Source organism: Oncorhynchus clarkii, chromosome 2 (genome assembly GCF_045791955.1).
Source record: "Oncorhynchus clarkii lewisi isolate Uvic-CL-2024 chromosome 2, UVic_Ocla_1.0, whole genome shotgun sequence".
Classification (NCBI taxonomy): domain Eukaryota; kingdom Metazoa; phylum Chordata; class Actinopteri; order Salmoniformes; family Salmonidae; genus Oncorhynchus; species Oncorhynchus clarkii.
The window spans coordinates 76,929,703-76,953,669 of NC_092148.1; the positions used below are offsets into that span (position 1 = coordinate 76,929,703).

Genomic DNA, 23,967 nt, shown 5'->3' on the forward strand with positions numbered 1-23,967 from the left:
CTCTTCAACTTCAGGAGGCTGAATAAATTTGGCTTGTCACCTAAGACCCTCACAAACTTTTACAGATGCACAATTGAGAGCATCCTGTTGGGCTGTATCACCACCACCTTGTATGGCAACTGCACCGCCCACAATCGCAGGGCTCTCCAGAGGGTGGTGCGGTCTGCACAACGCATCACTGGGGGCAAACTACTTGCCCTCCAGGACACCTACAGCACCCGATGTCACATGAAGGCCAAAAATACCATCAAGGACAACAATCACCCGTGCCACTGCCTGTTCACCCCACTACCATCCAGAAGGCAAGGTCAGTATAGGTGCATCAAAGCTGGGCCATCAGACTGTTAAACAGCCATCATTAACACAGAGGCTGCTGCCTACATACAGACTTGAAATCATTGGCCTCTTTAATAAATGGATCACTAGTCATTAATAATGCCACTTTAATGTTTACATATCTTGCATTACTCATATGTGTATATACTGTATTTTATACCATCTGTTGCATCTTGTCTATGCCGCTCGGTCATCGCTCATCCATATATTTGTATGTGTATATATTCTTATTCCTTCCCTTTAGATTTGTGTGTATTAGGTAGTTGTTGTGAAATTGTTAGAAGCACAAGCATTTCGCTACACTCGCAATAACATCTGCTAACCATGTGTATGTGATCAATAAAATTTGATTTGCATTCACAGTAAATGCTGCATATGCCGGCTTAATCGGAAATGACCTTTTACATTTAAATCACACTATAGCGCTGAACTTCGGCGATTGGAATTGATCCAGCCCTAAGATGTTTTACTTTCCTTTTCAGTAAGTCATGCATAACATGGCACAACGGTTGCAGAGGATCAAGCTCTTTTTATATATTTCATTTTTTAAAGTCGTGTGGCAGTCCCACTCCTTACATATTTTATTGGTTGATGGTACAATGGCGAGAACACAGGAAATGAAGGAGAGAGATGTGAGTCAGAAGGGCACTGGGTCAGATTTGAACCCATGCCCACACAGTATATGTGTGCCAGGGTCTACGGCCCTGTAACCGCTAGAGCACGGGTAGGTTTTTATTTTATTTAATGGTCATCGGGTCTTCGATATTAATGTACACATGGAAATTCTTACGTCAGAGACATCATTGTATATTTTATCTCGCTTAGGTAGGTAAAAGCTACAACTTATTCCTTGAGGTGGATATGTTTTTAAAAATGTTGTACAGTGTCAAACTTAAACATCTAGTAATGTGAAATATCAACTTCTTAAGTTGAGCACTGAATACCTCTTGTTACAGTCCTGTTATGCTCTTTTCTTATGTACACTATCAACTTAATATTTATCTTTACAATGATCTAAATTGTTACACTGCAATAAAATGTCTCTTTACTCAGTTTCTTCCTCATTGACAATATTCAAGAAATCAGACGCTAAATAGATTAAACATGAACTATTACATTTTACACACATTCTGAATGATAGGGAGATTTTTTCCATTTCACCATTGCGTTTACTCTTTATAGCATGTCATCATTATTCCTTTCAATTAAAATTGAATATTTCAGAATGTATATTGATAACATCTTTGCCTGATTTTGATTATTAATTTCACATTTAATGAATATGTAACATCAAATTGCAGAGCAACACTCCAAATCAACACAATTAAAACCATCCCATTGGTATAAATTCTATACAGTCAAGCTTAAAGAAATCATACACAGTAACATCAGAGCTTTTCAACTTAAGAGGAAATGAGAAATGGAGTGAGCTGATATTGCTTTCCGCTCTCATCGAGTCGTGATCTTATTAGTATTACCTTCATGTAAATCATAGCTTCATTTTAAAGATGAAAGATTTGGAAATCTGTGAGGGAGAGGTCCTATAGCATTTAGTCAATGCCAACACTGTTATGATGGATAATTGCGAGGATCCTTGCAAAGACTCACTTTCCAGCCATAGAGCTGTTGGGAGAGACAATACAAATCCTTAAAGGGATAGTCCATCCAAATGACAAACATTCAGATTACTTTACCCTGTAAAAAGTCTATGGACAAGGTAATTGCATAGTATTTGGAGACAGTGGACAGGTAAACCAAACTAAAGCATGGATGGTCTTATCCATAGACTACTTACAGGAAAACCAATATTATATATTTTTTATTTGAGTGAACTATCCCTTTAATAGTTAATGGGCATGTTCTAACATACATTATACTATGAATTGATCCTTCCCTTTAATGCAGTCCTGCAGTGACTATTCAGTAACAATGGATATCAACATGAATTTATACAGATGTCAAGGAATGTTGTTCTTCTGTAATAAGAAGTTTGCCACAGTCTTCCCCCTCCCACCAGCTCACAGTTCCCCCAGCATGCTTCTCCTCCCCCTCTCTCTAGTCCTGCAGAATCACCGTGGCGATCATTGTGCCATTGGCAGGGGCCTCTTGGAGGGCTTGACCTCCATCCAGTACATTGGCTGATTAAAAAGGTGAGCTGCCCCTGGCACAACCTCACTTTTTCTGTGCAAATTGTAATTTACCATGGAAGCAGTTGCATAAAGTACTTAAGTAAAAATACTTTAAAGTACTACTGTAGTAGTTTTTGGGGGTATCTGTACTTGACTTATTTTTGACAACTTGTACTTTTAATGATGTACTTTTTACTCCACACATTTTCCCTGACACCCAAAAGTACTTGTTACATTTTGATAGCTTAGCAGAACAGGAAAATAGTGCAATTCACAGTCATCCCTACTGCTTCTAATCTGGCGGACTCACTAAACACACATGCTTCATTTGTAAATGATGTCTGCATGTTGGAATGTGGCCCTGTCTATCCATGTATTTTTTTAAAATAAAATACAAATGGTACCGTCTGGTTTGCTTAATATGAGGAATTTGAAATGTTTTACTTTTGATACTTAAGTACATTTAACCAAATACTTGTAGATGTTTAAGTTAAAGAAGAGGTTAATGCTAGCCTGGTCTCAGATCTGTTTGTGCTTTATTGCCAACTCTCTTATGTAAAGGGAGTGCCAAAAGTGTGACAATAACCATAGAAGTTAGCAAGACAGCACAAACAGATCTGGGACCAGGCTAGGTTAATGTTACTTTATTTTTAGCCTTAAAATAAGCAGTCACTGGATGGATAATGTATCTGTTTCATAGAAATCACACTACGTTCTAGAAAGCAGATACAGAACAGAGCTATTCTCCTGCAGGGGGAGTCACCGGTTCTCCCTCTATCTCTCTTTTAGTGATTGTCACATAGATGCCATTCTTGGGTCCGAGAGTGGTGTGAGACTTCAACTCCAGAGGAACCTGCAACATACATGTAGAAGAGCAACATGTTAAAGAGCTAGGATACAGCATAGACTGGGTTGTATACATGTGACTCTGTATTTTCAATCTTATTATGACCTTTACAAATGGAGGTTGGGATAAGTGCCAAAATAAGAAATATTGGCCCATATTCATAAAGTGTGTCAGTATGAATGGTGATCTAGGTTCAGTTTTGCTTTTTAGATCATAGATCAATATGCTTATATGGACAGGGGTGACCTGATCCTAGATCAGCATTCCTACTCTAAGACTCTTTAGAGAATATGGAGGTTTAACCCACCTTGGTGTCTGTGCAGGCCACAATGTTGAACTTCCTGAAGACATGCACCAGGGCCATCTTGATCTCCAGCTGGGCCAGCCTCATGCCGACACAGCTGCGGGGCCCCGCCCCAAACGGCAGGTACACAAACGGGTGTCTGCTGGCCTTGGCCTCCACTGTGAATCTGAATGGCAGAGTAGAGGCCTCAGTGGTCAGTATTGGAATACAATCTGATACTATACTTCTGTATTGTATTATCACGTGTCAATGTTGTCACTCCATGTTGTACAGAACATTAACATAATGTGAGGCAGTGACAAGTGTCCTGTAGCTGTGCTGTGTAACAATGTAGCTGTGCTGGGACTTCTCTATGTTAGATTGATACGATAGAAATGGAACCTAATTACTGAGCTACAGTAGACTGACTGCCGCCTACCTCTCAGGGATGAACTTCTCTGGCTCGGGCCAGTACTCTGGATCATAGTGCAGATAGCCTGCAGGGATCTCCAGGGTGGCTCCCTTGGGTAGGAACTGTCCATTCACCATGCAGTCCTCGTCAACTTCACGGGCAAACCTGAAACAAAATGGTTGCTCAGTTTCCACAATGCCCATAATGAAATGATGAACTATGGAAACATGGGGGACATTTATTTTATTTCACCTTTATTTAACTAGGCAAGTCAGTTAAGAACAAATTCTTATTTACAATGATGGCCTACCCAGACCAAACCCTAACCCGGATGACGCTGGGCTGATTGTGCGCTGCCCTATGGGACGCCCAATCACGGCCGGTTGTGGTACAGAATCAAACCAGGGTCTGTAGTGACACCTCTAGTACTGAGATGCAGTGCCTCAGACTGCTGCGCCACTTGGAAGCCCAAACATGGTCATATACAGTACATAAGAGAGTTGTCTTGTGAATCATTCTAATGTCAATATTATCAATACTTTAAGGCTCTTACCTGAAACCAGGCGGGTAGAGGCGCAGAGCTTCTGATATGACCATGTCAAGATATTTCAGCTCCTGGACATTGGTGTAATCTGGTGAATCCTACAACAGAGAAAATAACACAATCTTGCATTCCTATACTATCGAGTCAATACTGAAAGCACATTTGACACCAAAAAAATCAAGGAAAGAAGCAAAAGTGCAATTCATACTGATGCCAGCAGAGTGCAGCAACTCATGTTATTCAAGACTATGCTATGGTTATGAGTTTATTTGGAGAGCATGGCTGAGAATGTAAGAGTTTGGTGTTTGTTACTGCACCAAACAAACCACAAAGATTAACTACATCCTAGATGAATGTATGGATGTTGAGTGACTGAGTCGACATTAACACTGTTAAACAATAACTACGCTGAACAAACACCCCGCTGTCCCTAAAACACTGCTGTTGTGCTCAATGTGTGTGTGCATGCTTGTACATGTGTGCCCATGTGTGTGTGGTTCGGTGGTTAGAGGGCCAGTCACTGCCCTGTGTGAAGAGTGTATGTGTCTGGGGACAATTCCAGAGCCTGTAAAAACGGGGCTCCATTGTCTGGCCTTCCTGTCACTTCTCATTGGCCGTCACACAGTTCCCCAGGGGAATGACATGTCCCTAATGAGCGCTAAGAGCTAACACGGCTCTCTGCTCCACTGATAAAGCCTAAACGCCGCTAGCTGCCAGACCTGTTGTGTAAGATGGGCTTGAGAGAGAGAGAGCGCTTTTCAATGTGTCTGTAGCCTAGTACCACAACACTCTCCGCCAGACTGTGGATGAAATATGTAGCATGCAGCGACAGTGTTATTTCCGCCTGTAGTGCCGGTGTACCTAATGATTATTCATGCTTGGTTTACTGCCAGGCCAGGGGAGAGGGAGCGTCTGTGGAGTTGAGAGTTAGTTGGAGCATTTGTATTCCGACGCCATGATTTCCTAATTATGCAGATTCAATGACAATCACTTATCCAAATCCTGCAGGGCAGTTTAACAAAGCTGATTCCACAAGTTAATCGGGAACACATTGGCCCCAGTGTGTGTCTGTGTGTGTGTGTGTGTCTATCCGTCTGTGTGTGTGTGTGTGTGTGTGTGTGTGTGTGTGTGTGTCCGTCTGTGCGTGTGCATCAAACACCCTGGTTCTGCACCACGGGGCGTGACGTACCTCACAACATTGTGCCCCATCAGATATCAGTGTTTAGCATGCCTCAGCCCTTTAGTCATCAAATAAGCCCATTGTTTATTCCAACGGCACACAGAGACCTAGAAAAAACACACTCCCTTTCACTGAAAGATGGCACAGCAACATCATCAAGATTTAGAAATGTACTACATTTAGTGTACACTGTAGAAAAACGTTTTACAACAGAAAACAAAAAAGTTAATCTTGTCCCTCCCTGTATTCTGCCATTTGCTACCTAATGAATGTGGGTTATAATACATAAGAAAGCTACTGATGCGCAGTGTTCTATAACAGAGGAATAGGATTGACTGACCTGACCAACCTGACCTTACAGCAATCACAGTTTGAAATTCCCCCCTCCCAGTTACAGTGTGAGGTCAGACAGTAATAACCGTGGGCTCTGGAGTGGCTAATGGATGGAGGGACTGGGTGGAGAGGAGCCCGCTCTGTCTATCGCCTGTCCTGGGGGCCACCAGAGGGCACAGGGGACCTGGAGAGTGTGGTAAGGCTCCCCACCTTTAGATATCCTCCTAAGACCCCCTTAAGCACCTGAGTTGGTTTGATGTCTGCTTGGCTGCATGTGGTACAAGTGAAGCGGTGTCATGATAAGACTATGTCGGCGAGCATCTAGACCGCCATTTCCCTCTGTTTTGTGGGCGAACGTACAATCACTAGAGAACAAACTGGCGAGACTATCCTATCAACAGGATATTATAGTTCTTTAAGTCCCATGTTTCTCGGAGTCGTAGCTGAACAAGGACATGGATAATATACATTTTGCTGGCTTTTCCATGCATCGTCAAGATCAGAAGGCAGCCTCGGGTAAGATAAGAGGTGGAGGGGTGTGTCTTTGTTAACAACAGCTGGCGCATGATCTCTAATGTTAAGGAAGTCTCAAGTTTGGCTCACCTGAGTTAGAATACCTCATGGTAAGCTGCATACCATACTAGCTGTCTATTTACCACCACAAACCGATGCTGGCACTAAGACAACACACAACAAGCTGTATAGGGCCATAAGCAAACAAGAAAATGCTCATCCAGAAACAGCGCTTCTTATGGACAGTGATTTTATTACAGGGAAACTTGACCTCATTTTTAACAGAATGTCACCTGTGCAACTAGAGAACTAGATCACCTTTACTTCACACACAGAAACACATACAAGGCTCTCCCTTGCCCTCCCTTTGGCAAATCTGACCATAACTTTATCCTCCTGATTCCTGCATACAGGCAAACACTCAGGAGGTACCTAGGGATGGACATGAGTACTCGAAACAGATGTCAATGCTTTATCTCTAACCAGAGATATTCAAATCAAATGTTATTTGTCACATACACATGGTTAGCAGATGTTAATGCGAGTGTAGCGAAATGCCTGTGCTTCTAGTTCCGACCATGCAGTAATATCTAACAAGTAATCTAACCTAACAATTTCACAACAACTACCTTACACACACACGTGTAAAGGAATGAATAAGAATATGTACAGTGCCTTGCGAAAGTATTCGGCCCCCTAGAACTTTGCGACCTTTTGCCACATTTCAGGCTTCAAACATTTTTTTGTGAAGAATCAACAACAAGTGGGACACAATCATGAAGTGGAACGACATTTATTAGATATTTCAAACTTTTTTAACAAATCAAAAACTGAAAAATTGGGCGTGCAAAATTATTCAGCCCCTTTACTTTCAGTGCAGCAAACTCTGTCCAGAAGTTCAGTGAGGATCTCTGAATGATCCAATGTTGACCTAAATGACTAATGATGATAAATACAATCCACCTGTGTGTAATCAAGTCTCCGTATAAATGCACCTGCACTATGATAGTCTCAGAGGTCCGTTAAAAGCGCAGAGAGCATCATGAAGAACAAGGAACACACCAGGCAGGTCCGAGATACTGTTGTGAAGAAGTTTAAAGACGGATTTGGATACAAAAATATTTCCCAAGCTTTAAACATCCCAAGGAGCACTGTGCAAGCGATAATATTGAAATGGAAGGAGTATCAGACCACTGCAAATCTACCAAGACCTGGCCGTCTCTCTAAACTTTCAGCTCATACAAGGAGAAGACTGATCAGAGATGCAGCCAAGAGGCCCATGATCACTCTGGATGAACTGCAGAGATCTACAGCTGAGGTGGGAGACTCTGTCCATAGGACAACAATCAGTCGTATTTTGCACAAATCTGGCCTTTATGGAAGAGTGGCAAGAAGAAAGCCATTTCTTAAAGATATCCATAAAAAGTGTTGTTTAAAGTTTGCCACAAGCCACCTGGGAGACACACCAAACATGTGGAAGAAGGTGCTCTGGTCAGATGAAACCAAAATTGAACTTTTTGGCAACAATGCAAAACGTTATGTTTGGCGTAAAAGCAACACAGCTGAACACACCATCCCCACTGTCAAACATGGTGGTGGCAGCATCATGGTTTGGGCCTGCTTTTCTTCAGCAGGGACAGGGAAGATGGTTAAAATTGATGGGAAGATGGATGGAGCCAAATACAGGACCATTCTGGAAGAAAACCTGATGGAGTCTGCAAAAGACCTGAGACTGGGACGGAGATTTGTCTTCCAACAAGACAATGATCCAAAACATAAAGCAAAATCTACAATGGAATGGTTCAAAAATAAACATATCCAGGTGTTAGAATGGCCAAGTCAAAGTCCAGACCTGAATCCAATCGAGAATCTGTGGAAAGAACTGAAAACTGCTGTTCACAAATGCTCTCCATCCAACCTGAGCTCGAGCTGTTTTGCAAGGAGGAATGGGAAAAAATGTCAGTCTCTCGATGTGCAAAACTGATAGAGACATACCCCAAGCGACTTACAGCTGTAATCGCAGCAAAAGGTGGCGCTACAAAGTATTAACTTAAGGGGGCTGAATAATTTTGCACGCCCAATTTTTCAGTTTTTGATTTGTTAAAAAAGTTTGAAATATCCAATAAATGTCGTTCCACTTCATGATTGTGTCCCACTTGTTGTTGATTCTTCACAAAAAAATACAGTTTTATATCTTTATGTTTGAAGCCTGAAATGTGTCAAAAGGTCGCAAAGTTCAAGGGGGCCGAATACTTTTGCAAGGCACTGTACATAAAAATATATGAATGAGTGATGGCCGAACGGCAGAGGCAAGATGCAGTAGATGGTATAGGGTACAGTCTATACATATGAGATGAGTAATGTAGGGTATGTAAACATTATATAAAGTGGCATTGTTTAAAGTGCCTAGGCTACATTTATTACATCAATTTTTCTATTATTAAAGTGGCTAGAGTTGAGTATGTTGGCAGCAGCCACTCAATGTTAGTGAAGGCTGTTTAACAGTCTGATGCCCTTGAGATAAGAAGCTGTTTTTCAGTCTCTCGGTCCCCGCTTTGATGCACCTGTACTGACCTCGCCTTCTGGATGATAGCGGGGTGAACAGGCAGTGGCTCGGGTGGTTGTTGTCCTTGATCTTTTTGGCCTTCCTGTGACATCGGGTGGTGTAGGTGTCCTGGAGGGCAGGTAGTTTGCCCCCGGTGATGCGTTGTGCAGACCTCACTACCCTCTGGAGAGCCTTATGGTTGTGGGTGGAGCAGTTGCCGTACCAGGCGGTGATACAGCCCAACAGGATGCTCTCAATTGTGCATCTGTAAAAGTTTGAGTGTTTTTGGTGACAAGCCAAATTTCTTCAGCCTCATGAGGTTGAAGAGGCGCTGCTACGCCTTCTTCTTCACCACGCTGTCTGTGTGGGTGAACCATTTCAGTTTGTCCGTGATGTGTACGCCGAGGAACTTAAAACTTTCCACCCTCTCCACTACTGTCCTGTCGATGTGGATAGGGGGCTGCTCCCTCTGCTGTTTCCTGAAGTCCACGATCCTCTCCTTTGTTTTGTTGACATTGAGTGTGAGGTTATTTTCCTGACACCACACTCCGAGTGCACTCACCTCCTCCCCGAAGGCCGTCTTGTCGTTGTTGGTAGTCAAGCCCACCATTGTAGTGTCTTCTGCAAACTTGATGATTGAGTTGGAGGCGTGCATTGGCATGCAGTCATGGGTGAACAGGGAGTACAGGAGGGGGCTGAGAACGCACCCTTGTGCGCCCCAGTGTTGAGGATCAGCGGGGTGGAGATGTTGTTACCTACCCTCACCACCTGGGGGCGGCCCGTCAGGAAGTCAAGGACCCTGTTGCACAGGGCGGGGTCGAGACCCAGGGTCTCGAGCTTAATGATGAGTTTAGAGGGTAATATGGTGTTAAATTCTGAGCTGTATTCAATGAACAGCATTCTTACATAGGTATTCCTCTTGTCCAGATGGGTTAGGGCGGTGTGCAGTGGGACTGCGATTGCGTCGTCTGTGGACCTATTGGGGCAGTAAGCAAATTGGAGTGGGTCTAGGGTGTCAGGCAGGGTGGAGGTGATAAGGTCCTTGATTAGTCTCTCAAAGCATTTCATGATGATGGAAGTGAGTGCTACGGGGCGGTAGTCATTTAGCTTAGTTACCTTAGCTTTCTTGGGAACAGGAACAATGGTGGCCCACTTGAAGCATGTGGGAACAGCAGACTGGGATAAGGATTGATTGAATATGTCCGTAAACATACCAGCCAGCTGGTCTGCGCATGCTCTCAGGACACAGCTGGGGATGCCGTCTGGGCCTGCAGCCTTGCAAGGGTTAACACGTTTCAATGTTTTACTCACGTTGGCTGCAGTGAAGGAGAGCCCACATGTTTCTGTAGCGGGCCGTGTCAGCGAGCAAAGAAGTTGTTTAGTTTGTCTGAGAGCAAGACATTGTGGTCCGCGACGAGGCTGGTTTTTATTTTGTAGTCCGTGATTGACTGTAGACTCTGAACATATACCTCTCATGTCTGAGCCATTGAATTGCGACTCTACTTTGTCTCTATACTGACGCTTAGCTTGTTTGATTGCCTTGCGGAGGGAATAGCTACACTGTTTGTATTCGGTCATGTTTCCAGTCACCTTGCCCTAATTAAAAGCAGTGGTTCGCGCTTTCAGTTTTGCACGAATGCTGCCATCAATCCATGGTTTCTGGTTGGGGAATGTTTTAATAGACACTGTGGGTACAACATCACTGACGTACTTGCTAATAAACCGAATCAGCGTATTCATTAATGTTGTTGTTCGACACTATGCGGAACACATCCCAGTCCACGTGATCGAAGCAATCTTGAAGCGTGGAATCCCGATTGGTCGGACCAGCGTTGAACAGACCCGAGCACGGGTGCTTCCTGTTTTAGTTTCTGTCTATAGGCTGGGCGCAACAAAATTGAGTCGTGGTGAGCTTTTCTGAAAGGAGGGCGGGGGAGGGCCTTATATGCGTTGCAGAAGTTAACAATAACAATGATCCAGGGTTTTGCCAGCCCGGGTTATGCAATCGATATGCTGATACAATTTAGGGAGTCTTGTTTTCAGATTAGCCTAGTTAAAATTCCCAGCTACAATAAATATATTGGTTTCCAGTTTACATAGAGTCAAATTAAGTTTGTTCAGGGCCGTCGATGCGTCTGCTTGGGGGGGAAAATATACACGACTGTGATTATGATCGAAGAGAATTCTCTTGGTAGATAATGCGGTCGGCATTTGATTGTGAGGAATTCTAAGTCAGGTGAACAAAAGGACTTGAGTTCCTGTATGTTGTTATGATCACACCACGTCTCGTTAATCATAAGGCATACACCCCCGCCCTTCTTCTTACCAGGGAGATGCTTGTTTTTGTCGGCGCGATACGTGAAGAAACCAGTTGGCTGTACCGACTCTGATAGCGCGTCTCGCGTGAGCCATGTTTCCGTGAAACAAAGAACGTTGCAGTCTCGGATGTCTCTCTGGAAGGCAACCCTTGCTTGGATTTCGTCTACCTTGTTGTCAAGAGACTGGATATTGGTGAGTAATATGCTCGGGACCGGTGCGCGATTTGCCCGTCTACGGATCCTGACCAGAAGATCGCTCCATCTGCCCCCTTCTGTGGCGCCGTTGTTTTGGGTTGCCGGCTGGGATCCGATCCATTGTCCTGGGTGGTGGGCCAAACAGAGGATCCGCTTCGGGAAAGTCGTATTTCTGGTCATAATGTTGGTGAGTTGACGTTGTTCTTATATCCAATAGTTTATCTACTTCCCCAGAGTCAGATGGACTTGTGGATACCATTTTTAAGTCTTTGTGTCCTGTAAAAAGGAAGTTAGAGGTTGTTTAGCGTTAGCACAATGACTGGAAGCCTATGTGTATCTGTTAGCGTGCTAGCAGATACCCATAGACTTCCAGTCATTGCACAAACATTAGTTAGCAATTGCGCTAGTGCTAGTGCTAACTTCCTTTAAACTGCTCGCAGAGAAATAAAAATGGTATCCACAAGTTTGTCGGACTCTGGGCGCTCATTGCCAATATCTCAAAGTATCCCTTTAAGCCATGGTTTCCCACACTGGCCCCCACTGGGTGCACATTTTGGTTTTTGCCCTAGCACTACACAGATCATTCAAATATCCATCTCATCAAGCTTTGATTATTTGAATCAGCTGTGTAGTGCCAGGGCATAAACCAAAATGGGCCCCATGACTGAGTTTGGGAAACCTGCTTTAAGTTACTTTGCGATCTGCTAGGGCCATTTAGAATTTGTTAGCTTATATCCCCCCTAAACATAGATAGGTTCCACACTGAAAATATGCAAAAACATTAGTTTGATAAAGACAAAGAGCGTATTTTCATCAGAATCATTAAGCATATGCCTACTCACAAAACAGATGTTGTGGCTGTAATTCATCCCCAAGCAGTGTTCAATGTGGAATTGTTCATCCATTTAGAAAATTACAAAGAACAGGCAGAATAAACTACATCCAATGTCTGTATGTTGATTTTGGTTTGATTTTGGCCAAATTGAGCCCCGTTTCAAATGATCACTCTTTGAAAATATCTGTTCTGGGCACGAGATGTGCATCACTTCACACAGCTAAAATGAAATAGGAGCGCCTTGCTAAATTAATAAAACAAGGCTATGCCATTGCACAGCCATAGACAAGCGCCACTGCTGAGCTTATTGCCTTTTTAGAGATTGTGTTCCACAATGTAATATAACCTGTTGATATTACGGTTTCAATAAATCAATCTTAAATAGAACTTGATTTTTACTGACTGAATATGCACTGAACAAAAATATAAATAGAACATGTCAAGTGTTGGTCCCATGTTTCAAGAGCTGAAATAAAAGATTCCATAAATTGTCCATATGCACAAAAAGCTTATTTCTGTTGTACACTAATTTGTTTACATCACTATTAGTTAGCATTTCTCCTTTGCCAAAATAATCCATCCACCTGACCGGTGTGCCATATCAAGAAGTTGATTAAACAGAATGATCATTACACAGGTGCACCTTCTACTGAGGACAATAAAATGTGCAGTTTTGTCAAACAACAGAATGACACAGATATCTCAGGTTTTGAGGGATCGTGCAATTGGCATGTAGACTGCAGAAATGTCCACAGAATTGAATGTTAATTTCTCTACCATAAGCCGATTCAACATAATTTGTCAGTACGTCCAACTGGCTTCACAACCCCAGGCCACGTGTAACCGCACCAGCCCAGGACTTCCACATCCGGCTTTTTCACGGGATCATCTGAGACCAGCCACCCAGACAGCTGATAAGTTTGTGGGTTTGCACAACCAAAGGATTTCTACACCAACTGTTTCAAGGAGTGGGACATTAATCTGAATCCTTATCATAAATCCCTCTATGACCTCCGACTAGCCATCAAACAGGCAAAGCGTTAATACAGGACTAAGATCGAATCATACTACATTGGATGTGGCAGGGTTTGCAAACTATCACAGATTACAAAGGGAAACCCAGCAGCAGGCTGCCCATTGACGTGAGCCTACCAAACGTGCTCAATGCCTTTTATGCTCGCTTCGAGACAAGCAACACTGAACCATGCATGAGAGCACCATTCTGAATGATTCACTATATGTGCAATAAGTGTTTAACATGATAAAAAGAAACGGAATAGAGCTAAGCACAGGCAAAATCCAAGAGGAAAATTTGGTTCAGTCTGCTTTCCACCAGACACTGGGAGACAAATGTACCTTTTCAGCAGGACAATAACTTAAAACACAAGGCCAAATATACACTGGAGTTGTTTATCAAGATAACGTTGAATGTTCCTGGGTGGCCTAGTTACCGTTTTGACTTAAATTGGCTTGAAAATCTATGGCAAGACATGAAAATGGCCATCTAGCAATGATCAACAACCAACTTGACAACTTGAAGAATTCTTAAGAACAATGTGCAAATATTGTACAATCCAGGTGTGCAAAGTCCGTAGAGACTAATCCCTGCCAAATGTGATTCTAACATGTATTGATTGACTCAGGGGTGTGAATACTTATATACGTAAATGAGATATCTGTATTTAATTTTCAATATATTTGCAAAAAAAAATCATGTTTTCACTTTGTCATTATGGAGTATCGTGTGTATATAAGTGAGGGGGAAAAAAAACAATTTAATCCATTTTGAATTCAGGCTGTAACACAACAAAATGTGGAATAAGTCAAGGGGTTTGAATACTTTCTGAAGGCACTATACATATCTACCTCAATTACCTCATACCCCTGCACATTGACTCAGTACTGGTACCCCGTGTATTTAGCGATGTTATCGTTACTCATTGTTTCTTTTTTGTGTTATTATTTTTCTATATTTTTCTCAGAATTGTTGGGAGATGCCCGTAAGTAAGCATTTCACTGTTAGCCTACAGTTTCCTGTGGTTTATGAAGCATGTGAAAAAATAAAATTAGATTTCATACATTGTAGGCGTACGTAACATAATGGAGGCTTATCCGGGTTAAAACAAAAACAAATGTAAGTTGAAAGATGAGGAGAGGGAGGCTTCAGGAAGAGATGGGTAGACCTTCCGATGCCAAGTCAGAGGACATGGCGGAGGAAGGGGTTGCTCGTACCCCCTTTACATTGCCACGACTCTATCCTTTATCTTCGGGTCGTTCAGACAGGACTGTTAGGTTGAAGGTGAGGCTGGCCCGTTTAGAAATGGAGCAAAAAGATAAAGAGAGACAAATGAAATTTGTTCTAGAAATGAGGAGAATGGAAATCGACAAGGTGGTGAGGATCCGACAACTGGAGCTAGACGCTAGCTCCAGTGCGACTCCACAACCTGCTTATCATCAAGCCCACTTTGATGTAAGTAGTTGATTCCTATTTCTCTGTGTTTGAGCATGTGGCCGCTGCGCTGCATTGGCCACTTGAGGTTTGGCCGCTCCTTGTGCAATGTAAATTGTCTGGGAAAGCCCAGAAGTAGTAGCTGCTCTCTCCCTGGTAGACAGTTTACACAATGATACAGTTAAAACTACTGTGTTGCAGGCTTATTCAGGCACTTATGGTGCTTATTCAGGCACTTATGAAGCTTATAGGCAGCACTTCAGGAACCACAACAAACCCTCTCACCGTACTTGTGTTGAGTTTGCAAGGGACAAAGAGTCTCTGTTTAATCGATGGTGTTCAGCCAGCAAAGCTAAAACCTTTGCTGATATTCGGGAGTTGATGCTGTTCGAGGATTTTAAAAGCAACCTCCCTGATAGAATTGTAGCTTATTTAAATGAACAGAAAGTGGCAACATTGGCACAGGCAGCAGTAGTGGCAGATGAGTACGCTTTAACACACAAGACTGTCTTTGGTGCGCCTTGTTTTGAAGGCCGAATGATTACGTCATCAGTGCCTCATTCAGGTCGCTTTTCCTCTGACAACCCTAAACCTTTTCATGAAATCCGTGAATGTTTTTATTGTCACCAAAAGGGTCACGTGATTGCGGACTGCCTGGTTTTGAAAAATAAACCAAAACAGTCCCTGTCACCGTCCCCAAAAATGAAAGTGTGGGTTTAGTCAAGTATTGGCTCATCCGTTGGACCGAGTTATTGATTCAACATTTGGGAAACAGGATCCTGTCTATGCTCCATTTATCTCTACCTGTTTTATTTCCTTAACTGGAGAACAAGCTGATCAAAAGCCTATACAAATCTTATGAGACACCGGGGCGGCGCAGTCAGTAATTGTTACTGATGCTTTACCCTGGTCTCCTGAAACGTATTGTGGCTCGCATGTCATATTACAGGGAATAGAGACAAAAACAGTACCTGTACCATTACACTGGGTCCACTTAGTGTCAGACTTGGTATCAGGACGTTTCTGTGTTGGTGTAGTGTCTACACTGCCAGTAAAAGGAGTCACATTGCTACTAGGGAATGATATCGCTGGTGGTAACGTCACTCCTGTGTTAGAGGTAGTAGACAACCCAGAAATCAGAACTACAGATGATAAAATTGGTTCAAGCATTTCCCCATGTTTTTCCTGCTTGTGTGTTAACGAGGGCACAATCTTGCAAGCTAGGAGATGTGGTGGATTTGTCTAGTTCCATTTTGGGAATGTTGAGGTAGAAGACAATGCACCAAGTATTCCTTCTGAAATTTTACTCCCGTAAAAGCTAAGGCAGGGGAAAGCGAAATCGCGCCCCTATTAAATGACATTTTTTTGTCTGTCACCCCCGAGAAGGTGATTGAATGTCAAAAAGGAGACACCAGTCTTCGCAAGTGTTTTGCTTTAGAGGACGCTAAAACTAAGGAGAATGCCTACTTTATGGAAGCAGGAGTTTTGATGCGTAAATGGGCAGCTCATGACACCGTTAGTGACTGGAGTGAAGTGTGTCAAGTGGTTGTTCCTACACCATTCCGACAGTAGATGCTGTCACTCGCCCATGACCAGGCGTGGTCCGGACACTTGGGGGATAGCAAAGACTTATAACCGAGTCCTTCAACATTTTTTCTGAACAGGTTTGAAGTCTGACGTGGTCCAATTTTGTAAAACATGTCATGTATGTCAACTCACTGGGAAAGCGAATCAAACAGTTTCTCGTGCACCGCTCTGCCCGATTCTTGTGGTGGGGGAACCGTTTGAAAGAGTGATAATCGATTGTGCAGGTCCGTTGCCGAAAACCAGGTCAGGTAACCAGTTCCTACTAACAATAATGTGCAGTGCTACTCGATACTCAGAGGCTATTCCTCTCCGTACTATAACAGCTAAGACTGTGGTGAAGGCACTAGTGAAGTTGTTCTCTACGTGTGGACTCCCTAAAGTAATCCAAACTGATCAGGGATCCAACTTTGTGTCAAAACTGTTCTCAAATGTGTTAAAGGCATTGTGTATTTGTGTGTTTGGACACACTCCAAGGGGTCTGCTGAAGGTTTTGAAGGAGCATATCTTATCTCCTACACCCAGTAGCGCCGTTAAAACTGTGTTAGATTATGTCAGTAAGATGCGGGAGAGACTGCATGCTGCATGTGCGTTAGCCCAAAAGTCTCTCTCCTCGTCTCAAAAACGCATGAAGTTGCATTATGACAAAAAGGCTGTTGGCCGTTCTTTTGCACCAGGGCGATCAAGTTTTAGTTTTGTTGCCAATCCCTGTCTCATCTCTGTCGGCACGTTTTTCTGGACCATATCTTGTGGAAAATAAACTCACTGAATTAAATGTAAAAGGCTTTGAAAATAAAAAGCTTGCGGTGCTCTATTGACATTTCACAGAGATACGCTTGTTTTTGTGAAGTCTTCAAAAATAACATGAACTTTGCATTAATATGGACAGCATATACTAAAATATGAAAATACTACATGTCATGTCTCAAAATGGATATCTATCTCACGTCCTATATTGTTTTATGTCCTCCGGATTTGAGAAGAGAGAGGACGAGTTCAATGGTAAGCCTGTCAGGTAGCCTTAATTCTCACACAGCATCCAGCTGACGCAATGCTATTTTCCAGATTTTTTTTACCACTTTTCTAAGCCTCCATCGATTTAGTCGCTCTAATTTTGACCATCCTACAAGGTTAAAAACCACAAAACATTTTGAATGGATTATGATGGAGACATGATGTTTGGACCTTTGGTTTTCTTAGATGATTATCTACCCAAGTAACATTATTGGTCAAAAGATGCGTTTTTGAAAACAATGGCAGCACACTACCAATGATAGGTCCAGCAAAAATGTACTTTGAGACCCTTTCCAGTCAACCTGTGCTTACATCAGAACCTTTCAGACCCATATTTTGAGGCCCTCCCCATGCGAGGACCGGCTCTTCCTGTAGGACACCGATCAGTGTTCTAAAGGGCAGAGCAGCAGTTGGAGCCCCAAGGTCGTGATAGGAGGGAGGCGAAGCTCGTCATAAAGCCTGCTGTTTCATCCCCTATCATCTACAGCAGGGGTCTGCTACAGATGGCAACTTGATTCTCTCTTGCCCCTCCCCAAAGCTTTTTGTAAAAAATTATATATATAAAGAAATACTGTAAAATCAGCCGGAATTAAGCAAAAAATTTGTTATTCACAAAATCTGTTCCCAATTATTCCCACAAATAAAAAAAGAGATGTGATCATGTCTCAATGTATGAAATGATTGTTTATATCAAATACAACCAAATACAAAATTTGCAGTGTACAAATTTAATACAATTATGTTCAGGCCACCCAACCATTCGCTCTGATAAAAATCGGCCCTCGGCTGAATTTAATTGCCTACACCTGATCTACAGTTACTGACAGGTCTACCTCACACCTCAGCATCAGGAGACCTATCTAGCTTGTGTAGCTACAGGCACACATTTTCACAAAAACATGGATTCAAATGTAGATTAAAAAAAGCTGTTCTTGGCGCCATACGGTAGGTGACAAATCCTGATGTTAAAGACGTCAAACTAATGCAGCCCAATGGAAAGAGCGATTTGGCAGATATGCTTGATAAAAAATTATCTCCATTTGGCATATCAGTCTAAAGAGGGATAGCCAAACTCTTGACTCTGCAGTCTTGAGATCCCACCATTTATATAAAACAAGTCAGTTAAACATCTATGATCCATGCATCTATGACACTCACACACCTAGCAATATCCACCTTGTTGGGGAGGTACTCCCCAAAACCAGCCTTCAACATCTGAGTATTTCGTGCAGAGCACTTCAAAAACAGAACAAGTGGTGGTACATGAGTAAGTATAACATTTATTGCGTTTCACAGAATTTCTAAATGTATTGAAGACTAAAAGTCCCGCTGTGTTCAAAGCATCAAAGGAATCACCCTGAAAACGCAGAGAAACCTTATAACTTCACCAGACACATTTTAAAGCCTCTCATAGCCTAATATCCACCTTTACTCTTCTGTAAAATCAGATTAATGTTTGCACAGTTGGAAATGAATAGCAAGCTTGGCTTGAAGCTCAATCTCTCAGTACAATCAGTAGTGAGACTAAATGATTTGGCCTCTAGAGTGCCTGTGTGTGCTTATTTCTATTTCTCTATCCCTCTTCATTACAGGTCCTATTTGGAGTAGAAAAACAAGTAATTACTGTGTTGAATATGGGAGCTGAAACCTTCCCTTCTATGCTAGTTTGCCTCAGTGTCTTTGGCTTTCATTTCCTGTGGCCTACTACCACACAGTGTGGCTGCGGCTAAAATGGCAGTCCATTCCCTACTTTTGACCAGAGCTTTATGGGCTCTGGTCAAAATCAATGCACTATATGGGGAATAGGGTGCCATTTGAGATTCAACCTTTGTCTGGCCCTCTCCGTGCTGCTGCTGCCCAGTCATTCCAGTTTATTTACATTCTATTGCCCCCATTTGAATGCCCGGGCCCCAAGAGTCCCTTAGAAGTAGGTGCTTTGGAAACAGACACACACAGCCTCCTTTTCTCCACCGCATCCCGCGGGGTTGCCATGGCAATGGTCACTTATGGTTATTGATATGGATAGATGCGTATATGTTCAAACAAGAGATGTGGCTTTAGGGGATTGTTAATACACAAATGCAATGACTGTCGGTTTGCATTGTCTTCTAATAGCCGGGAACAAAGAGAGAAAGAGTGGGGGGAGGGCAGATCTGTGCTCTCTGCAAACAAAAAGCAAACAGTAGATAATCTCTCTGTGATTTAACTATTAAACTCTATTAAATTAAAAGAAACATCCCTTTTTCAGGACCCTGTCTTTCAAAGATAATTCGTAAAAAATGTAATAACTTCACATATCTTCATTGTAAAGGGTTTAAACACCGTTTCCCATGCTTGTTCAATGAACCATAAACAATTAATGAACATGCACATGTGGAACGGTCGTTAAGGCACAAACAGCTTATAGACGGTAGGCAATTAATTAAGGTCACAGTTAATAAAACAGAGGGCACTAAAGAGGCCTTTCTACTGACTCTGAAAGACACCAAAAGAAAGATGCCCAGGGTCCCTGCTCATCTGTGTGAACGTGCCATAGGCATGCTGCAAGGAGGCATGTGGACTGCAGATGTGGCCAGGGCAATAAATTGCAATATCCGAACTGTGAGATGCCTAAGACAGCGTCCTCACAGTGGCAGACCACGTGTAACAACACCTGCAGACCTGCACAGGATCGGTACATCCAAACATCACACCTGCGGGACAGGTACAGGATGGCAACAACAGCTGCCCGAGTTACACCAGGAACGCACAATCCTTCCATCAGTGCTCAGACTGTCGGTAATAGTGCTCTTCACTGATGAGTCACGGTTTTGTCTCACCAGGGGTGATGGTCGGATTCACGTTTGTCGTCGAAGGAATGAGCGTTACACCGAGGCCTGTACTCTGGAGCGGGATCGATTTGGAGGTGGAGGGTCCGTCATGGTCTTGGGCGGTGTGTCACAGCATCATCGGATTGAGCTTGTTGTCGTTGCAGGCAATCTCAACGCTGTGCGTTACAGGGAAGACATCCTCCTCCCTCATGTGGTGCCATTCCTGCATTCTCATTCTGACATGACCCTCCAGCATGACAATGCCACCAGCCATACTGCTCGTTCTGTGCGTGATTTCCTGCAAGACAGGAATGTCAGTGTTCTGCCATTGCCAGCGAAGAGCCCGGATCTCAATCCCATTGAGCACGTCTGGGACCTGTTAGATCGGAGGTTGAGGGCTAGGGCCATTCCCCCCAGAAATGTCCGGGAACATGCAGGTGCCTTGGTGGAAGAGTGGGGTAACATCTCACAGCAAGAACTGGCAAATCTTGTGCAGTACATGAGGAGGAGATGCACTGCAGTACTTAATGCAGCTGGTTGCCACACCAGATACTGACTTTTGATTTAGACCCCCCTCTTTGTTCAGGGAGACATTATTCCATTTCTGTTAGTCACATGTCTGTGGAACTTGTTCAGTTTATGTCTCAAATGTTGAATCTTATGTTCACACAAATATTTACACATGTTAAGTTTGCTGAAAATAAACGCAGTTGACAGTGAGGACGTTTCTTTTTTTGCTGAGTTTATATCACAACTGGCTCATTCTAATCTTCTCCATCAATCTCCAAACCAATAATTATGTGAAGGACATGACCTCGATGTAAAAAATATTACAAAGCCAAGTGCAACAATGAGAGTCTGAGACAATGAAAGGAAACAAAACACTTCAGCTTGGGGTAGTCGTGGCATTGGCCAAATTGTTCATTGGTTTGACTAATTGCAGAATTGAAATGTTGGAAGGAAATGTTTTGTGTTCTTATCACCTGGAGAGAGGTCAGGGCAGAGAGCGAGAGAGAAACATTCATTAACTGGTCAACACAGGTTGGTTGGCGGTTCAGGTTAGCTGCCCAGCACCCTTAAACCAACCTCTTGGCAGACAGACCCAACGCCTGAATGCAAAACTATGAAGCTAATGATTTGAATGACAATGAACAAAAAACAAAACCACCTGGCTGGCATACAAATAACACTTCCCATTTCCCATTCCCATAACACAGTGAGGGGTATCAGTCCCTGAAGCACAGTGGAAATGGAGAGGAGAGCCTGTCTGGGGGAGGAGGAAGTAGGAACCGAGGCAATCTGAGTTTAGGTTAAATCAGAGAGAGGGAGGGAAAGGAAAAGGGGAGCCCCTTTTCTGCCCAAAATCTGTCAACGTTAAGCAGATTCCACCTGGCTACCCCTACGCAGATCAACAGCCCTCCACCCCCCACAGCAACTCGCCCAAGCCTCCCCCACTTCTCCTTCTTCCAAATCCAAATAGCTGATGTTCTGAAAGAGCTGCAAAATCTGGACCCCTACAAATCAGCTGGGCTAGACAATCTGGACCCTCTCTTTCTTTCTAAAATTATCTGCCCGAAATTGTTGCAACCCCTATTACTAGCCTGTTCAACCTCTCTTTCGTATCGTCTGAGATTCCCATAGATTGGAAACCTGCCGCGGTCATCCCCCTCTTCAAAGGGGGAGACAATCTAGACCCAAACTGCTACAGACCAAATCTATTCTACCCTGCCTTTCTAAGGTCTTCGAAAGCCAAGTTAACAAACAGATTACCGACCATTCCGAATCCCACCATACCTTCTCCGCTATGCAATCTGGTTTCAGAGCTGGTCATGGGTACACCTCAGCCCCGCTCAAGGTCCTAAACGATATCATAACTGCCATCGATAAGAGACATTACTGTGCAGCCGTATTTATCGACCTGTCCAAGGCTTTCGACTCTCTCAATCACAACATTCATATTGGCAGACTCAACAGCCTTGGTTTCGCAAATGATTGCCACGCCTGGTTCACCAACTACTTCTCTGATAGAGTTCAGTGTGTCAAATCGGAGGGCATGTTGTCCGGACCTCTGGCAGTCTCTATGGGGTTGCCACAGGGTTCAATTCTTGGGCCGACTCTCTTCTCTGTATACAATAATGATGTCGCTCTTGCTGCTGGTGATTCTCTGATCCACCTCTACGCAGACGACACCAATCTGTATACCTCTGGCCCTTTGGACACTGTGTTAACTAACCTCCAGCTGCTCTTAAATGCAAGTAAACCTAAATGCATGCTCTTCAACCGATCGCTGCCCGCACTTGCTTGCCCGTCCAGCATCACTACAAATACCTAGGTGTCTGGTTAGACTGTAAACTCTCCTTCCAAACTCACATTAAACATCCCCAATCCAAAATGAAATCTAGAAGCAGCTTCCTATTTCGCAACAAAGCATCCTTCACTCATGCTACCAAACATACCCTCGTAAAACTGACCATCCTACCAATCCTCGACTTCAGCGATGTCATTTACAAAATAGCCTCCAACACTACTCAACAAATTGGATGCAGTCTATCACAGTGCCATTCGTTTTGTCACCAAAGGCCCATATACTACCCACCACTGTGACCTGTATGCTCTCGTTGGCTGGCCCTCGCTTCATACTCGTCGCCAAACCCACTGCCTCCAGGTCATCTACAAGTCTCTGCTAGGTAAACCTTATCTTAGCTCACTGGTCACCATTGCAGCACCCGTAGCACGCACCCCAGCAGGTATATCTCACTGGTCACCCCCAAAGCCAATTCTTCCTTTGGCCGCCTTTCCTTCCAGTTCTCTGCTGTCAATGACTGGAACAAACTGCAAAAATCACTAAAGCTGGAGACTCGTACCTCCCTCACTAGCTTTAAGCACCAGCTGTCAGAGCAGCTCACAGATCACTGCACCTGTACATAGCCCATCTGTAAATAGCCCATCCAATCTACCTCATCCCGATACTGTATTTATTTATCTTGCTCCTTTGCACCCCAGTATCTCTACTTGCACATTAATCTTCTGCACATTCTACCATTCCAGTGTTTAACTGCTATATTATAATTACTTTGCCACAATGGCCTATTTATTGCCTTACCTACCTTATCCTACCTCATTTGCACATGCTGAATATAGATTTTTCTACTGTATGATTGATTGTATGTTTTGTTTATTCCATGTGTAACTCTGTGATGTTGTATTTGTCCAACTGCTTTGCTTTATCTTGGCCAGGTCGCAGTTGCAAATGAGAACTTGTTCTCAACTAGCTTACCTGGTTAAATAAAGGTGAAATAAAACAAATAAAAAATAATTTTAAGCAGATGAGGTGTTTTTATATTAGGGCAATGAGAGTCAAATTTAGCCAAGATAAACATGAAATGCTGTTTTGATACATGAGGCTTATTTGATCTAATAGAAGTTTCATAATGCTTAATAAGTTATTACAAGTGTACGGATATAAGTGATGCATGTGACATCTCGGCAAATGAGAAAAAAACCTTTATATCGGAGTTGTCCCTGTTGAAATTCAAAATGGTTTATGCATATTCATGAGGTTAGCATAGCATCCCATTCTCCACTGAACACAGGCGGTTGATGTCAACACCCCTCATCGAATATGTATCCACTAATCCAA

The 23,967-nt window shown here is 43.1% G+C and overlaps 1 protein-coding gene across 3 annotated transcripts in view; it reads right to left on the minus strand.

Annotated features, from left to right (window-relative positions):
* Window positions 1-845: 845 nt before the first annotated feature.
* LOC139373949 (thromboxane-A synthase-like) overlaps window positions 846-23,967 on the minus strand; it is a 141,709-nt gene continuing 118,587 nt past the window's right edge. Inside the window, exons 11-15 of one of the 3 annotated variants that reach the window (XR_011627629.1) lie at window positions 4,561-4,649; window positions 4,035-4,172; window positions 3,620-3,782; window positions 3,121-3,318; window positions 1,433-2,978 (exon numbers count right to left, since the gene is read on the minus strand). Coding sequence is in view for 2 of the 3 variants with exons in the window: in XM_071115035.1 (XP_070971136.1) it covers window positions 3,205-3,318; window positions 3,620-3,782; window positions 4,035-4,172; window positions 4,561-4,649 (504 nt within the window). In the remaining variant the exon portion in view is untranslated. Of the gene's footprint in view, window positions 3,319-3,619; window positions 3,783-4,034; window positions 4,173-4,560; window positions 4,650-23,967 lie in introns of all 3 variants that reach the window. The other 2 variants (XM_071115035.1, XM_071115040.1) reach the window with 2 other exon arrangements.